This window comes from Cervus canadensis, chromosome 11 (assembly GCF_019320065.1).
Source record: "Cervus canadensis isolate Bull #8, Minnesota chromosome 11, ASM1932006v1, whole genome shotgun sequence".
NCBI lineage: Eukaryota > Metazoa > Chordata > Mammalia > Artiodactyla > Cervidae > Cervus > Cervus canadensis.
The window spans coordinates 59614361-59629765 of record NC_057396.1 but is presented as its reverse complement, the minus strand read 5'-3'; the positions used below and the strand labels follow the sequence as shown (position 1 = coordinate 59629765).

General features: G+C 44.3%; 1 protein-coding gene across 1 annotated transcript in view; it reads right to left on the bottom strand.

Moving 5' to 3' along the window:
- Nucleotides 1-15204, bottom strand: part of CAT (catalase) — a 35908-nt gene extending 20704 nt beyond the window's left edge. The window contains exons 1-3 of the mRNA XM_043481430.1: nt 15047-15204; nt 1733-1904; nt 419-529 (exon numbers count right to left, since the gene is read on the bottom strand). Of these exons, the coding sequence (XP_043337365.1) occupies nt 419-529; nt 1733-1904; nt 15047-15112 (349 nt within the window). The 5' untranslated portion in view covers nt 15113-15204. The remainder of the gene's footprint in view (nt 1-418; nt 530-1732; nt 1905-15046) is intronic.
- Nucleotides 15205-15405: the final 201 nt, after the last annotated feature.

Here is a 15405-nt window from a genome sequence, read left to right as displayed (position 1 = left end):
CATCTAGAGATTATAAGCAGTATCAGTACTAATATCTAGTATTATAACACTAACCATGGACGGCACAGAGTTAACCCTCAATAAAGGGAAGTTGTTCTCATGGCTATTGAGTAAGACTACCACTTCATGTTCTGTTTGAGGCAACCACTCATAGGAAAAACTCTTTCCAAATGTCACAGAGTTGCAGGCGTGAGCTCTGCATAAGTGTGATTTCCTAAGACCTCTCAACAAACAGAATTATAAGTAGTTTTCTACATGTCTTAAAATATTTTTTCTACTCTAAAATGTTGCTATACTTTGGAGAAGTGCTTGTTTCCTATTGTCTAGTAAGTTTTTTCTGGAAACTAAGCTATAAATGCCTCAGATAAAATACAGGGTTGAGTCAAGCAACACCAGTAATGCAAACAGACCAACTTACCAACAGTGGAGAAGCGAACTGCAATGGGCGTCCTCTTTCCCACATGCTCAAACACCTTCGCCTTGGAGTATCTGGTAATGTCATGTGTGACCTCAAAGTAGCCAAAAGCCCCTAAGGAGAAAGCCACAGAAATCGGCATCACAAGACTATCACTCAGGTTGCCAGGCCCTCAATAGGTATCTGGGTGACAAGAGAAGCCGTTGATTTAGCCCTGGCCTTCTGGGAGCTTCCAATGATGGGAGAAGGGGAGATCACCAAACATAAAATGATGAGAGCAAAATGCAAAGCCCTACATCACTCAGGGCTAAGCTGAGAGCTACAGAGCCGGAGCCAAAGAGGAGTGGAGTGGAGCCAGAAGGAACTAGTCAGGGTTGCCAGAAGAACACAGGGTCTGAGATGAGAGGCCCTTCAGGTACAAGTAGGACCTAGGAGAGAAAGAACAGAGAAGAGAGGAGGAGAAAACACACGGAAAGGCTACGCACTTAGGAAGCTCGCCACACAGCCAAACAACAAACCGAACAGTATATCAAAGTCATGAAGGAACAGCCCCACAAAAAAAGCTGGAGAAGATAGAAGAGGAAATAAAGAAATTGAGAAGTCCTAAAGGGGAGTCCAGCAAAACTTCTTCTTTTCTATCAAACTTTGTTTTTCCTATTGAGTTGTTTTTTTTTTTAAGATTCACAATATTTAAGTAATTTATTTATTTATTGGCTATGCCATGTGCCATGTGAGATCTTGGCTCCCCAGCCAGGGATGGAACCCAGACCTCCTGCATTGGAAGCTTGGAGTCCTAACTACTGGACTGCCAGGGAAGTCCCTCCTTGTGAGTTTTTAGCTTTCTTTTAAATATCATCTACATCTTTTGTTTCTGTAATAAAAGCAAGATAAAAGTTTTACAGAAGCCTTGGACAAAATGGAAAAATCACTACAAACCCAGCACACTTACACAACTGTCATTGACTTTGCAGTTAATTCCAGTATTTATCCAGTTAAGTGCACCATCTTAATCCAGTTATAATTACAGTATGTCTATGTCTGTATTTCCATATTTTTCATTCTTTACTAAATTGCATAAAGGACTAAAAGGAAGATTACTTTTGTTTTCAGCCAAATTAAGTATTTTACATGGAAGGTAGAATTCAGGGAAATAACCGTCATTTAATTACTGACTCCTCTATTGATGGACATTTTTGCCTTTCTCCAAGGAATGGAAATTTGGCACTTCTCTTAAAGGAACTCTGACCCTTTGAGAAGTAATTTTTAACCCAGGTGTTATGAAACAGTCCTTTCACAGCAAATGAACACAGGTCTCACCTGCTCCTTTGGCGTGCACAACTCTCTCAGGAATTCTCTCCCGGTCAAAGTGAGCCATTTCATCAGTGAAAACCACATCCTGAACAAGAAGGGGCCCTCGGGGCCCTACCGTAAGAATATTGAGTTTGTCTCCTACTGGATTACCGGCTCCAGTGGTCAGGACATCAGGTTTCTAAGTGAACAGGAGAGGAAAAGAGTGCAAGAGGGTCAATACCATCATACCCTCCGTTTCCACTGTCACAGGGCATATCATTTTGCATCTTTACATCTTCTACTCAAACTCTTTTTAAATTTCCTGTGTGAAAAGTACTGAAATCTTACAAAATATGCCAATGCCATATGCCATTGTAACTGGGTCGCAGAAATCCTAAGAAATGCTAAGAGATCTGCTCTCAGGAGCAGGACGATGTCTAGATTACTCACCAACTTGCTCCCCCTCTGTTCTAGGTATAGCCACCAGGATCCACACAGGAAACCCCAGGCAGAGATCCCCCTAAAAGGGATTATATGTCACATGCGTTTAACACCAAATGTCCAAACTCATAACGAGAGATGGTCCCCGGGGAAGCTATGGATCCACCCTGTACAGTGCGCTCATTTCTCTCAAGCAGTCTGTACCAGCCATCCGCAGCATCTCTTCTCAATTCCAAAACAGTCACCAAAAATAAAGTTACTGGTAAGATGGATTACAGTATTAATTTTCTAAAGACGCCAAATGTCTATAAGATGAGATAGGTTGTTTTACTGTAATTAAAAATTAGATCCACCCAATTTTCCCATTTCTGTTACATCAGGAGCCCTTCAGCTGTCCCTTCTCTAGGATGGGAGCAGCGTTTTTAAGCCTCACGTGATCCCGGGCAGCTTCATCTTGCTCCATGGTCACATGCTGCTTTTGACAGCAGCCAACTGCCTCTCCCACGACCTTCCCCAGCCCTCCCCTGGCTACTAGCAAGTTAGTCGATTTTTCATCTACAGAAAAAAAAAAAAAAAAGAAATGGCAGAGGAGGTGGGCTGGCGTCGGGCGGCGGGGGGACTTCCCACAAAGGAGAAAAGGAGAAGAGTATGTGAGAGGAAGGACATCAAGCTCAGTGAAAGGAACGGTAAACAGGTCAGAGGGTCATTTCCATCTTTGCATCCCTAATAGGAAGGCGCTGCTGCTGAGAAACTAACGAGACCACATCACAAGACTCCTCCTCAGGACCAGGTCAGGGTGATAAGTCAAGAATAAAAACTACGCCCAGAGGAGGCACAAGCAGAGCCAGCAGGATGAGGGGATGCGCGAGTTGAAGGACTAAAGAACGAGATGGTCTCGCCTTGTGACAGCGAATCATGGAATCTGAGTGTGGCAATGCTGGAACGCTGCCATCACTGGGCCTCCTGCCCACCCAATGTAGGAATCTCCTCCATGACATCCAGCCCCCCGAGAAATGAAACCTGGGTTTCATTCACTAGCATTCAGCATCTCTTCTAATTCCCTGGTCTAATAGATCAACTGTCCTCTCTTTTAACACCTTTCCAAGCCAATGGATAGGCAATTTGTCTTTAAAACAAGTGTGGCAGGAAAAGCGTCAACAGTCAGCAAGATAGAATGGAGGCCATGGTCAAAGATCAGGGAGGAAAAGGCCCCTGACTTCAGGCAGTGTTGAGGGCAATCAAAAAAGAGATGCTGAATTTAAACAAAGACAGAGTGTTCACTAGATGAAACGAAGGACACAGTATATTCACTGAGATGGTGAGAATTAACAGAGTTAATGCAATGAAGCTTTACTAAATAAAGTGAAGGTGAAGCTGGGAAGTGGACCATCAAAAGCAAAATTTTAAAAGTCATTTCTGAAAAAAAGCCAGTTCCATGCAGTGAGCACTGCAATTAACCCCAGAATAGATATAATTTGTTTTGATTTTTGTTTAAATCAAACTTCCAGCATCCTCAAACATTTAGAATAATTTTGAACCTGATGCTAGGAAAGATTGAAGGCAGGAGGAGAAGGGGAGGACAGAGGATGAGATGGTTGGATGGCATCACCGACCCGATGGCCATGAGTTTGAGCAAGCTTCTGGAGTTGGTGATGGACAGGGAAGCCTGGCATGCTGCAATCCGTGGGGGGCTGCAAAGAGTCGGACATGACTGAACGACTGAACTGAACTGAACTGAACTTAAAGTAGAAAGCAGTGAAAACCAGCCCTCCTGGGCTACAGGCAATGACAAAAATGTCCCAGAAAAGCAAGACCTGGAAGATGGTACCTGTTTAGATGAGTACGGTCAGATGAAGCCACTCCCCACATGTGCTGAGAAAGGCAGAGGTGATGACAGGGGAGGGGAGTGGTAAAGGAAAAAGAGACGAAAAATGAAAAGCCTACAAATGGCAGAGGCAGCAACTGTCTGGCAGTGGTGATGAGAGCAACGGGTCAGCAGACTTCAGCCAGAGGCCGGGAAAGACAAGGCAGGAGGGAAAAATAAGCGGGAGCTTGCCTGTCGGTCAAGGACATAAAAAGCAGCCACAGCGCACAGGGTCACATCAGAAGTTCAACAGTCCCAAGGCGGACCCCTCTGCAGGCTGGATGGTAGGGGCGGAGCAGTAGGGGAGTGGATTTAGCACAAGGGCCCCTCAGGTGACTCATTTCAAGTCACTCATTCACCAGCCATGGTCCCTGTCCTCCCGGTCCCCACAGACCACAAAGCCTGGCAGGATGTCTCCCTGTGACCTGCACACACAAGGGTAGAGGTCTGCCCACTCGGAAGAGGGTAGACAGAGGGCTCCTGAGGACAGTGAGTGCCAGTGAAACCATAATATAACCACACCCTGTAGCCTGTGCCCCTGTTTGTCACAAGCATCAAACAAAAGAAACAACATCCTGTGACGCAAGTTCTGGGCTTTCTCTAGGGATATGATGGAGGGTGGTTATCGCTGGTCCAAAGCTAAGCAGAAAGGACAAACACACAGAGTCAGTACAGCTGATGGAACTATACCTAGTTTCTCATTTCCCTTTGTAAATACCACTGCTCGAGCACTTTGCCACATGCAAGGTTTTTTTTTTTCTAGCTATCTTCATTCAAGCCTCCCAACAACCAGTGAGACGAATGTCATTACCTGTTTAGTGGTCGATGCCACATGCTCAGATTATTTAACTTTACGCAGATACCTGTGTGGCACCACACGTGAACGTATGGAAGGGCAAAGATATGTCTGCCGACTTCCTCGTTATAGGGTTGTTTTTTTTTTAAGTTTTTGGCCACTCCTCGTGACATGTGGCATCTCAGTTCCCCAACAGGGACTGAACCTGTGCCCCCTGCATCAGAAGCGAGGAGTCTTAACCACTGGACTGCCAGGGAAGGGCCTGTTTTGTTTAACTCAGTGCAAGATCACTTTAGAACTAGAATTTTTTTAAGGACAGAAGAGCTCTTCTGTTGCTAGATAATTCTAAGAAGCTCCCACTCTGGGAAAGCAGCATCAGTACCTGTTGATGTGTTTAACATCTTTCTGGCTGCCAATTCTTCATGACAATTGTACATGCTTCTCCTGGACCACTCTTCCTGCCCCACCCATGGCACCTCACAAGCTGGGCCAAGGGCATCCTCCTGTGCCCCACAGAACCAATAATCTCATCGCCTTAGTGCTTCATGGTTTTTCCTCTCGAGACGGTATACTCTTTCTGCATCTAGAGCCCTGCCACAAGTGCACAACCAAGGCTGAGGATTCAACAAGGGAATGAATTAAACTATGGACCGCTATGGAATGGCCAAGAAAGATTATTTCTAAAAAGGAGGAGGAGGTAACAAGGGCCTACGCGTCTCCCTGCACCTTCCCTCCAAAAGACAAAAGGGAAATATCTGAACTTATAGCTTCAAATTCTTTTCTTATTAATTTTTTATTTATTTTTATTTTAGATGATGCTGGGTTTTCACTGTTGTACAGGGCCTTTCTCTAGCTGTGGCAAGTGGGGGCTACTCTCTAGTTGTGGTACGTAGGCTTCTCTAGGTGCAGAGAAAGGTCTCTAGGCATTCAGACTTCAGGAGTGGTGACACACAGGCTTATCTGCCTCGTTGCATATAGAATCTTCCCAGATGAGGGATGGAAGCCACATCCCCTGTCTTGGCAGGTGGATTCCTAACCACTGGACCACCAGGGAAGTCCTGTAACTTCAAATTCTGATGAGAAACCATTAAAGAATCTTGTCATAAAAACTGCTGCAGCAATCGGCAAGAAGTACTTCGGCCTGGTTTAAAGGCCAGCACCATGATTAGAGAGAGAGGCTCAAGATTAAAGTGAAATTCCACTTTGGCTTTGCTGTTTGTATTTTTTGGCTCAAACTAAGACAGGATGAAGAAATTTTCCTGGGAGGGGTCAAGATGGCTTTCTCTGGTGAAATATTTTGTCAACATAGTTGCCCCTGGTAAGCGCCCTCTGCTCACAAAATTTCCAAGAACTCGCTAACTATCGTAGCCTTCTTTTTTTTTTAAATGAAAAAGAAGAAAAATAAAATGAAAAAGAGGGGTCATACAAACTGTCCCCAGCTTTCAATCCCAATAGAGTCATAATGTCAGCTTTATATTCTCAGAGATCAGTACAGAATATACCTAGCATTTTCTAGCAAATCACTGCCTACGATGCACCCCGTTCAAAAAACCAAAGACTGCCTTGGTCCTCATGTTTCCTGGTGGGGGGAGTTGGGGTGACAGTGGGGTGGTGTTCCAGGCCTCCTGCCCTGATGCACAGAAACGGGGAGACTTCCCCTTGTGGGACAGTTTGGGAAAGGGACCCAGGCCTACACAGGGCCCCAAGCTCTTCCCTTTGGAAGCCAGTGGCCACATGCATCATCTATCCTCTGGTAGTCTCAAGAGTTGCCTTAACACAGGGTGTAAATAAATTCAAATCAGGGGAGCAGTCTCAGCAGGCCCTCTTTGCCAAAACTCCTAAGCCACATTCTCCACTTAAGCCTCAGCTTATAATGAAGATGATGCCCGCATCTCCTGTCATCCCACTGATTCTTGCCTCTCTCTGTTTAGGTGTGAAAGGCCTTACTAGACACACTCAAGCTTCAGAACAACAAATATCAGCTTGCTCTGCGGGCACTGTTCTACACTCTACTCAGGTTATCACATTTAGTCCACCTCTCCAAGGTAAGGACTGTGATAATCTCCACTATATAGCAGAGGAAACTGAGGCATGGAGAAGTTATATAACCGGCTCAAAGTTACCCACCTAAAGTGGGGCAGAAGCAGAGTTTGAACCCAAGCAGACTGGCTCAAGCACCCAAATCTAAAGCACAAACTACAGCGCCTCTCAGAACAGCACAGGTCATATCTCCTGCACATACCCTACAGGCTGGGTAATGGACATGTGTTAGTTCACACACGTTTTACATAAATTAATTCTCACAGCAATACTGCAAGGTAAGGAGAACTGTTATCCCATTTTCAATATGGGAAACCAAAGGGGAGGGAGGTGAGGTGACCTGCCCAGCGGTCAAGCCTCAAGTTGAACCCTGTTTGATTGTAAAGCTTGACCCCTCACTGATTCACGAAACCACTGTAAACTTCATTTTTAAAACCACCCTAAGGAAGAGACAGATGGACTTAAGAGACATACCAATCAAGGCCATGTGTGAACCTTATTTGCATCTAGATTTGAACAAAGTGTTTTAAAAAAAGAGAGATAGACAATGTCAGGGATCCTCAAGACCTCCCCTGGGTGGTGATTCTCTAGAACTCACAGAACTTAGCATCTAGCTATCCTCAGGCCATAATTTATTACGGCATTTAGATACGAAACAAAATAAGCAAGGAGAAAAGGCTCCTTAAGTCAGAGGAAACCAGCAGAAGTTTCCAAGAGTCCACTCCCAGTGGAGCCACACAAGACATGCCTAACTCCCCCAGCAAGTCGTGGCAACTCACATGAACTGCTGTTCTGTAGGGGAGCTCGTTAGCGGGGAGAGTCGGTGGGACCAAAATTCATTATTGAAGCTGACAGACAAAAGCTTGGAGCTTCATTATACCATCTTTCCTGTTCAGCTCTGGTTTGAAATTTTCCACAATATAAAGTGTGGGTTGTTTTTTGTTTTTCTGTTTTTTCATGAAGAATCAAAGAGCAATGTTGTAGAAAAGAAACAAGGGAGAAGCTGAAACAAGGGACAGAAATAGAGGGCTGCATCACACATGAGTGGTACCCTGGGCAGGCTCTGTGTTAAATACTCCTACATCAACACATTCGGTCAAGACAAACAGGCAAGTTCAGTACTGTACTCAAAATATACAACTGACCAGCTGATTAACGCTGGCTTCTTCCTGTTGGTGATTTAGTCACTAAGTTGTCTCCGACTCTTGCAACCCTGCAGACGGCAGCCCATCAGGCTGTTCATGGGATTTTCCAAGAACACTGGAGTGGGCTGCCATTCCCTTCTCCAGGGGATCTTCCCAACCCACGAATCAAACCCATGTCTCCTGCATTGCAGGCAGATTTTTTACTGAGCCACAGGCTCCTGCCCAGAGAGGGCTTATTGTCACTGGAAAACATGGAGAATCCTAACTTCCATGCAGGTCATTTATTCCTAAATTCTGAATTCAATAGGATGTGCTTTTTTTTTGTCTTAAAACATCAGAAGCATTAGAGAGTGACTCACCTCAATACCACATCACACTGAGGGGGTTCTCTAGCACAAAAATCAGTGAACTCACAACACTGGGAAACGTTTCTGACTGCCTTAAAGACTAAAAACTATGCTTTCTGGGCTCCAAGTGGTGACTTCATCACCAGGATATACTTCATCTTGTACGCTGACTTCACCATGATTAAGCCACCAGGTGCCTCAGTATAAGTCAAGAACTGTTGGTCATTCTAAGTGTAAGAGGCAAGAATGAGTTCTTGTCCTACTTTACTCATTGTCTAAGTTATTCTACACCAGCCACCTCTAGAAGTGCCATTCAATAAAAATTGAATTATAATGGGAAAAAATGAAATTCAATACATCTAAGAAAAAATCAAAATGTATTCTTCATTAAGAACCAAATGGGCCCTGCTGGTACTAAACAAAGTATACTAAAGTGTCAGCGAGAGTGACAATAGGCATCTCAACACTGTGCTAACTGCTATGGAATACGGCCTCAGGCTGACAACAATGCACTGGGCAAGGAACAATAAGATCTCACAGGCAAGCAAAGAATTGCCCTTCCCTGGTAGCTCAGATGGTACAGAATCTACCTGCAATTCAGGAGACCTGGGTTCGATCCTTGGGTTAGGAAGATCCCCTGGAGAAGGGAATGGCAGCCCACTCCAGTATTCTTGCCTGGAGAATTCTATAGACAGACCATGGACTCGCAAGAAGTCAGACAAGACTAAGCGACTTTCATAAACAAGGCCGTTGGTGTCAAAGTGAACCCTGGGAAGGCAGAGGGAGCAAATGCCTGAAGAAAATTACAAAATGATTCCAAGGATCCCAGGGAAGACAACAAGTGGGTAGTTCTTTTGTTCTTTTTTGTAGATATTAATCCAACTTTATCAGTAATCACTTTTTTTTTAAGTAGGTCTGGATGAGCTCTATCAGCTGTTTTTTTAAAAAAAACAAAATTTATTGAAACAGCTGATTTACAGTGTTGTGTTAGTTTCAGGTATATAGCGAAGTGATCCAGATAGATATTTTAGATTCCTTTTCCATTAATCATTATTACATGAAACTGTGTATAGTTCCCTTATGCTGTACGGTAGGTTCTTGTTGGTTACCTGTTTTATTTACAGTAGTGTGTATATGTAATCCCAAACTCCCTATTTATCCCTCCCCCACTACTTTCCCCTTTGTTAACCATAAATTTGCTTTCTATGTCTGTGAGTCTATTACTGTTTTGTAAATAAGTTCATCTGTAACATTTATTTTTAGATTCTAGTGGACAGTTTTTATTCCAGGAAAAAAAAAATAAATTGCCTTTTAGAAGGAAGATAAATGTCAGACTTCAAGGTCACATGGTTGGACCGTTAAGCACAGACTGACTGAACACACCTCCTCCCTCACCCTAATGGGAAATGTTTACTTTTCAAGCAAGGTTCTTTTGTATTATTTTGTACAAGAGGAAACATGTCCCAGTAGCTCCTCACATTTTTTTCTTTTCTTCTTGGTGAGTTGTCTATGTTTCCAGATATGGTCAAAATACACTGCTACTGGTTTTCAATAATCAGCAAACAATTAGAATAATCCTACTGAGAATAAAGCCTTGAAAATACACGGAAGAGCTACTGAAAAAGAGGTTTTTCTCTGTCTTGAAAATGACTTTACTAAATAAGTCTGACAGCACTAAGAATTGCTCTAACCCTTTAATTAAAAAAAAAAAAAGTAGGGAGTAAGAGGAGAGAAAGGCTCAAAAAATGAAGGATGACTGATCCACTAAGTAAAAGATTCCTTTACTCTTAGCAGTAGAAACTACAGCAGTCACAGTGCTAGAAAGAAAATGAACAAAAAAGGTGATTTCCACAAGAAATGAAAACACATGTGCACAAGAAGTTATTCAGTCACCTCTTCTCCAGCCCCCTGAATGTTGGCAATGTTACATCATTGCAGCTATTACCAAGTTTACCCTAAAAAAATACATAAACCCTCAAAGGTTCTGTCTTATGACTCATTGACAGGAATGGATGGTCTAAAACCCAACTTCTCTTCTAAGTAATAAGGAACTGTTTAAAAAGGTAAGGCTCGAAATGCTCAAATTCTCCAGTTTTAAGGGATCAGAGGCTACTAATTACCTTAAGTTTCCCACAGGAAGAACCAATGGCATTCTAAGCAATAAACAAAGTTTCCATCAAGTTCCATTGAGAGGGACTGGGAATACCTGGAGAATCACCTCCCTCCCCTAAACCTACTTTGAGCGAAAGAAAAATAAAGATTTTTAAGAAGATTGAAGTCATACCTATGAATGTATTTGATTTGTCATTGCTTATTAAATTTCACAAAGGTCTCAATTCACTTGTCAGCAACGAAACATGCCCACAAGGAGAGACGCCCCATAAATTGTCTTCATGCTGGCTGACCTGGGTTCCAAAGGAGGAGACGCCCAGCACGACATTCAGCATCCGGTTTTTGAGGGAGGAGACTGCAGGGTGCCCTCCAGCAGCAGTTCCATAACTTAAAGCGCTCACAGTCCAGAATAAATATAAACGAAGTGGGTGGTGGAAGGCAAGATACTGATGCAGACCTGCCCACTTATTTTTTAAAAAATCACTTGCCAAGCAAGTGAAGATTTGAAAAAAATAAATACTACACTTTACTGTCATAAATTTCTAACAGAAAGAATATTTTAAAAGTCCAACATACCCTTTTAAAAGAGATTATGCCTGTTTGCCCATCACCACATCAGAAGAAAATGGCTAGAGAGATTGTCACCACATGGAAAGTATGTTTGGACACAATGTAGAAGGGTTGGCGACCTGGGTGCAGAGGGAGACTGTCATCCAGCCTCGCTCACAGCGGGTGCAGCCATGTGACAGGGTTCTAGACAAAGGAGAGCAGGTAGAAGTGACATACACCACTTCCAGCCTGGCGTCTAAACCTCCCACATACTCTCCTCCATGTTCTTAATCGTCTGTGACTAGACAGTGATGTGGAGGGCAACATTAAGAAACCATGTGTTGACACAGAAGAAGCCTCCTTCAGCCTGCAGCCTTGGGTAACTGTGGGCCGCCGAGGACTCACCACCTCCTCCTTCAACCTCAATCCATTTTGGCTGATCATGTGAGAGAGAAATAAACTTCTAATATGTTTATGCCATTATACACTTTGGGATGTATTATTACAGCACATAGCCCATGCGTGACTGTACTTAAAACATGGGCTATGAATCAAGGATAGTAAAACAAACAATCCAATGTTTTAAAGGACAAAAGATTTGAACAAATCTATTAAAGAAATACATGTGTGTGTATTAGTCAGTCATGTCTGACTCTTTCCGATCCCGTGGACTGTAGCCTGCTAGACTCTTCTGTCCATGAATTCTCCAGGCAAGAATACTGGAGTGGGTTGTCCTTTCCTCCTCCAGGGGATCTTCCTGACCCAGGGATCGAACCCAGATCTCCTGCATTGTGGGCAGATTCTTTAGCATCTGAGCCACCAAGGAAGAAATACTGTATACCAATGGTCAAATATGCACATGAAAAGATGCATCACTGGTCATCAGGGCAATGCCAATATCACTTCTTATTCACCAGAAAGGCTAAACTTAAAAGAACGACAATCCCAAAGGATGGCAGGATGTGGACCAATGTAACTCTCAAACACTGTTGATAGAAGTGTAAAATGGTAAACCACATCAGAAGACGACTTAGGAATTTCTCAGAAGACATTCACTTACCTTATTACTTACTTGGCAATTCTTTTCACAGGCATGTTTTAAGAGAAATAAAAGCATATGTGCACAAAAAGACTTGTATAAGACTCTTCATAGAAACTTAATTCATAACAGCCACACACTGGGAATAGCCTAGGTGCCCAACAACAGGATAAGCACACGGTGCTCTAATCTGACAACGGACTACTACTAGTAGCACTAGTATTACTACTACTCAGCAATACATGCAATGACAGGAATGAATCCTAAAACATTTTTTTAATCTTAAAACATATTTGCTGAATGAAAGCAGCATTACACAAAAAGTACCTAAATCAATGGTTAAAAAGCAAAATCATCAGTGGTTGCCTGGAGCAGGACTGCAGGAGAAGCAGGGAAAGATGGGAAACAGCATGAGGGAACATTCCAGGGTGATGAGAATCTTCTACATCTTGATAAAAGAACCGGATTTGCAGGTGTTTATATTTATTAAAGAAGCACAGACTGGTGCACTTCATATTGGGATATTTTTGTATATAAATTTTGCCTTAAAAACATAAATAATGAATTCTGGTAATTTGCATCAAGTCTATTGATGGCTACAACATACTCTGAAGTGCCCCTCCAAAACATAGGTCAAGGGATGCATGAAGGGACAGACAGATATGGAATTACATGTTAAAAGAAATTTTTTAAAATGTGGTGGGTATATAGGCATATACGACACAATTTTTCTCACTTTTCTGAATGTTTGAAAATTTTCCAAAGAAAGCATTGGAAAATTACAAAGAGTATGTGACAGATGCAAAATTCCTTTGGGAAGTGGGCAGTCTCCTCATAAAAATAAGCAGTTTTCACTCAGAGCAGCTCAAGTAAGGAAAAACAAGACACCAATGTGACCGCCAATCAGGTCAGTGTAAACAGTGCACTGAGATGCATGGGCAGAGGAGATAGAAGTATTTCAACCAGGAGTCGCCAGATTATAGATGTGCTTTGCAGGCCAGCTGTTTCTCACATGGGTGACCATGTAGGGCAAGTCACCAGCAAGATCTTAATGATTTAACAACAGCTACTCATTCTCCCAAACAGTGATGAGGCAAGCTAGTCTCAAGGGAGTCCTTTCAAAAGAATGAATTTTGTTTTATGAGAAACTCATTTGCCCATATTTTTTCCAATTCACTAAGTATTCATGAAAGCCTCCATGTGAACCAAGATGCGGCAACCACTGGGTATACAGACAGTCCTGGCTCCAGGAGGCAGGGTTCTAATCTTGACTCTGCCACTGACTAGCCACTTGTCCTTGACTGATAAGATGCTAAGTCTCTCTGGTTCATTTTGACTGAGAACTCAAGAAAAGCCAAATACCCTAGGAGCACATAATAAGGAACAAAATGAGAAAAGAGATTTTCCAGGCCCTCTAAAGAGAATGGCAGCCTTCTCACAAACAGGGAACTACAAAGCAATCCATGAGCACTCAGCATTAATACTAGCTCATGAACACTAACCCGGTTTTAAGGAAGAGCAGTAACCGAGTACTCTGTCACTACCTAGACGGGTGGCAAGAGGTGGGAGGGAGGCTCAGGAGGGGAGGGACATATGTTTGCCTATGGCTGATTCATGTTGATGTATGGTAGAAACCAACACAATATTGTAAAGCAATTAGCCTCCAGTTAAAAATAAATTTTAAAAAGAAGAAAAAGCACTAGATAAGATAAGGAAAGCATGACTCTAGTCCTCTCTCTGCCATTAACCAGCCGCCATGGGAACTGGGCAAGTCCCGAAGGCTCTCTAGGTCAATTTGACAAAAGAAGACTCAAAACAGAACTGCTCCCATCCCACCCAACCTGCTCAGAAATGCCCTTTAATGCTCTGCATCTTAGGGGTACAGGCCAGGAATGACTGGCCAACCACTCCTGGGCTGAATTCCTACTCAGCTGTAAAGTTCTCGTTCAGATGTCACCTGCTTTGAGAAGCCTGCCAACAGGGTCAGTCACTCCCCTTACACTCAGCAGATAACCTGTATTAGTGCCCTGGCCACGTTGGAAGGTAACCATCTATTTACCTGTCTTGACGCCCAAACTTGACTTTGAGCTTTCGGCCTCACTGGAATTTGTTCCACTTGCCCCAGTGCTGTGCCTAGCACGCGCTGGCACTCAAAGTATAGGTGTAAATAAATGTATTAATTATTCACTAAGGTCACTTCTAGCTCTAAAATGCTAGACAATGTTTTTAAGTGCAAAAGAAATCATGGGTGTACAAATCTTTTTATTTAGCTGTTTAATGCTGTATGTGTGCTTCCCTGGAGGCCCAGATGGTAAAGAATCTGCCTGCAACACGGGAGACCTGGGTTCCACCCCTGAGTCGGGAAGATCCCCTGGATAAGGGAATGGCAACCCACTCCAGCATTCTTGCCTGGATAAGTCCATGGACAGAGCAGTCTGGTGGGCTATATAGTTCATGGGGTTACAGAGAGTCGGACACGACTGAGCAACTAACACACAAACAATGCTTTATGTTCAGTTCTGGGGACATGGAGATGATAAAACACGTCCCCTGCCCCCAAGACACCCTCCATCCCAAATACGAATGCTGGTAGTTACTGTCTGAGCGAGGGCAAAGCTAGAGCCCGCTCCCACTCCCCCGTCACTTCCTTTCTTGCGGCTGCAGCTCTCCGCCTCTTTCCCCATAAGCCTTCACTGCTGCCTCAAACTGCGACCTCTGTCCCAGCTGGCAAAGGTGCAAAAATGTAAGCCAACCACCCACGACCTGCAGCCTACCACAAACCCTGCAGGACCGCTGCCCCCGGGCCCAGAACCCTCTCCCCTCCCGCCCGCGAATGTAACAGTCTAACCAGACCGAAAGGAAGCGCACGCACACCCCTAGCCCCCCGCGATCGGTGGTACAGCCCTCCCTCCCCGGAACCTCCGCGCTGGGGCAGCAGGGGCCGTTACTCGAGGACACCCAGCTCCCTACGCGGACCGCAGGGCCGGCTCAGAAAGCGCAGGGTGTACCTGCGCGGCCCTCTCCTCCTTCCAGTGTTTCATCTGGTCGCTGGCTGGATCCCGGTTGTCCGTCATGGTGTCTGAGTGGCGCTGCAGAACTTTGCAAGTGGGCTCGGCTCACGCGGCTCCAGCGCGGCAGCTGAAATAGGCGACTTCAGACTCCGCCACTCAGCTCCGCCCCCCTCGTCCCGCCCCCTCGGCAGAACCGCCACCTGATTGGCCGCTTGAGCTCCAGGCGGAATGGGATTGGAAGCCAAATAGGGGCGGGGCTGAGGGGCAGGGACTCCGGGAGAGGAGAGGCTGGGGAGAGATAGGAAAAGGAGCGGCTCCTCGGCACCTCCGCACCTCCGACCCGCAAACCCCAGATT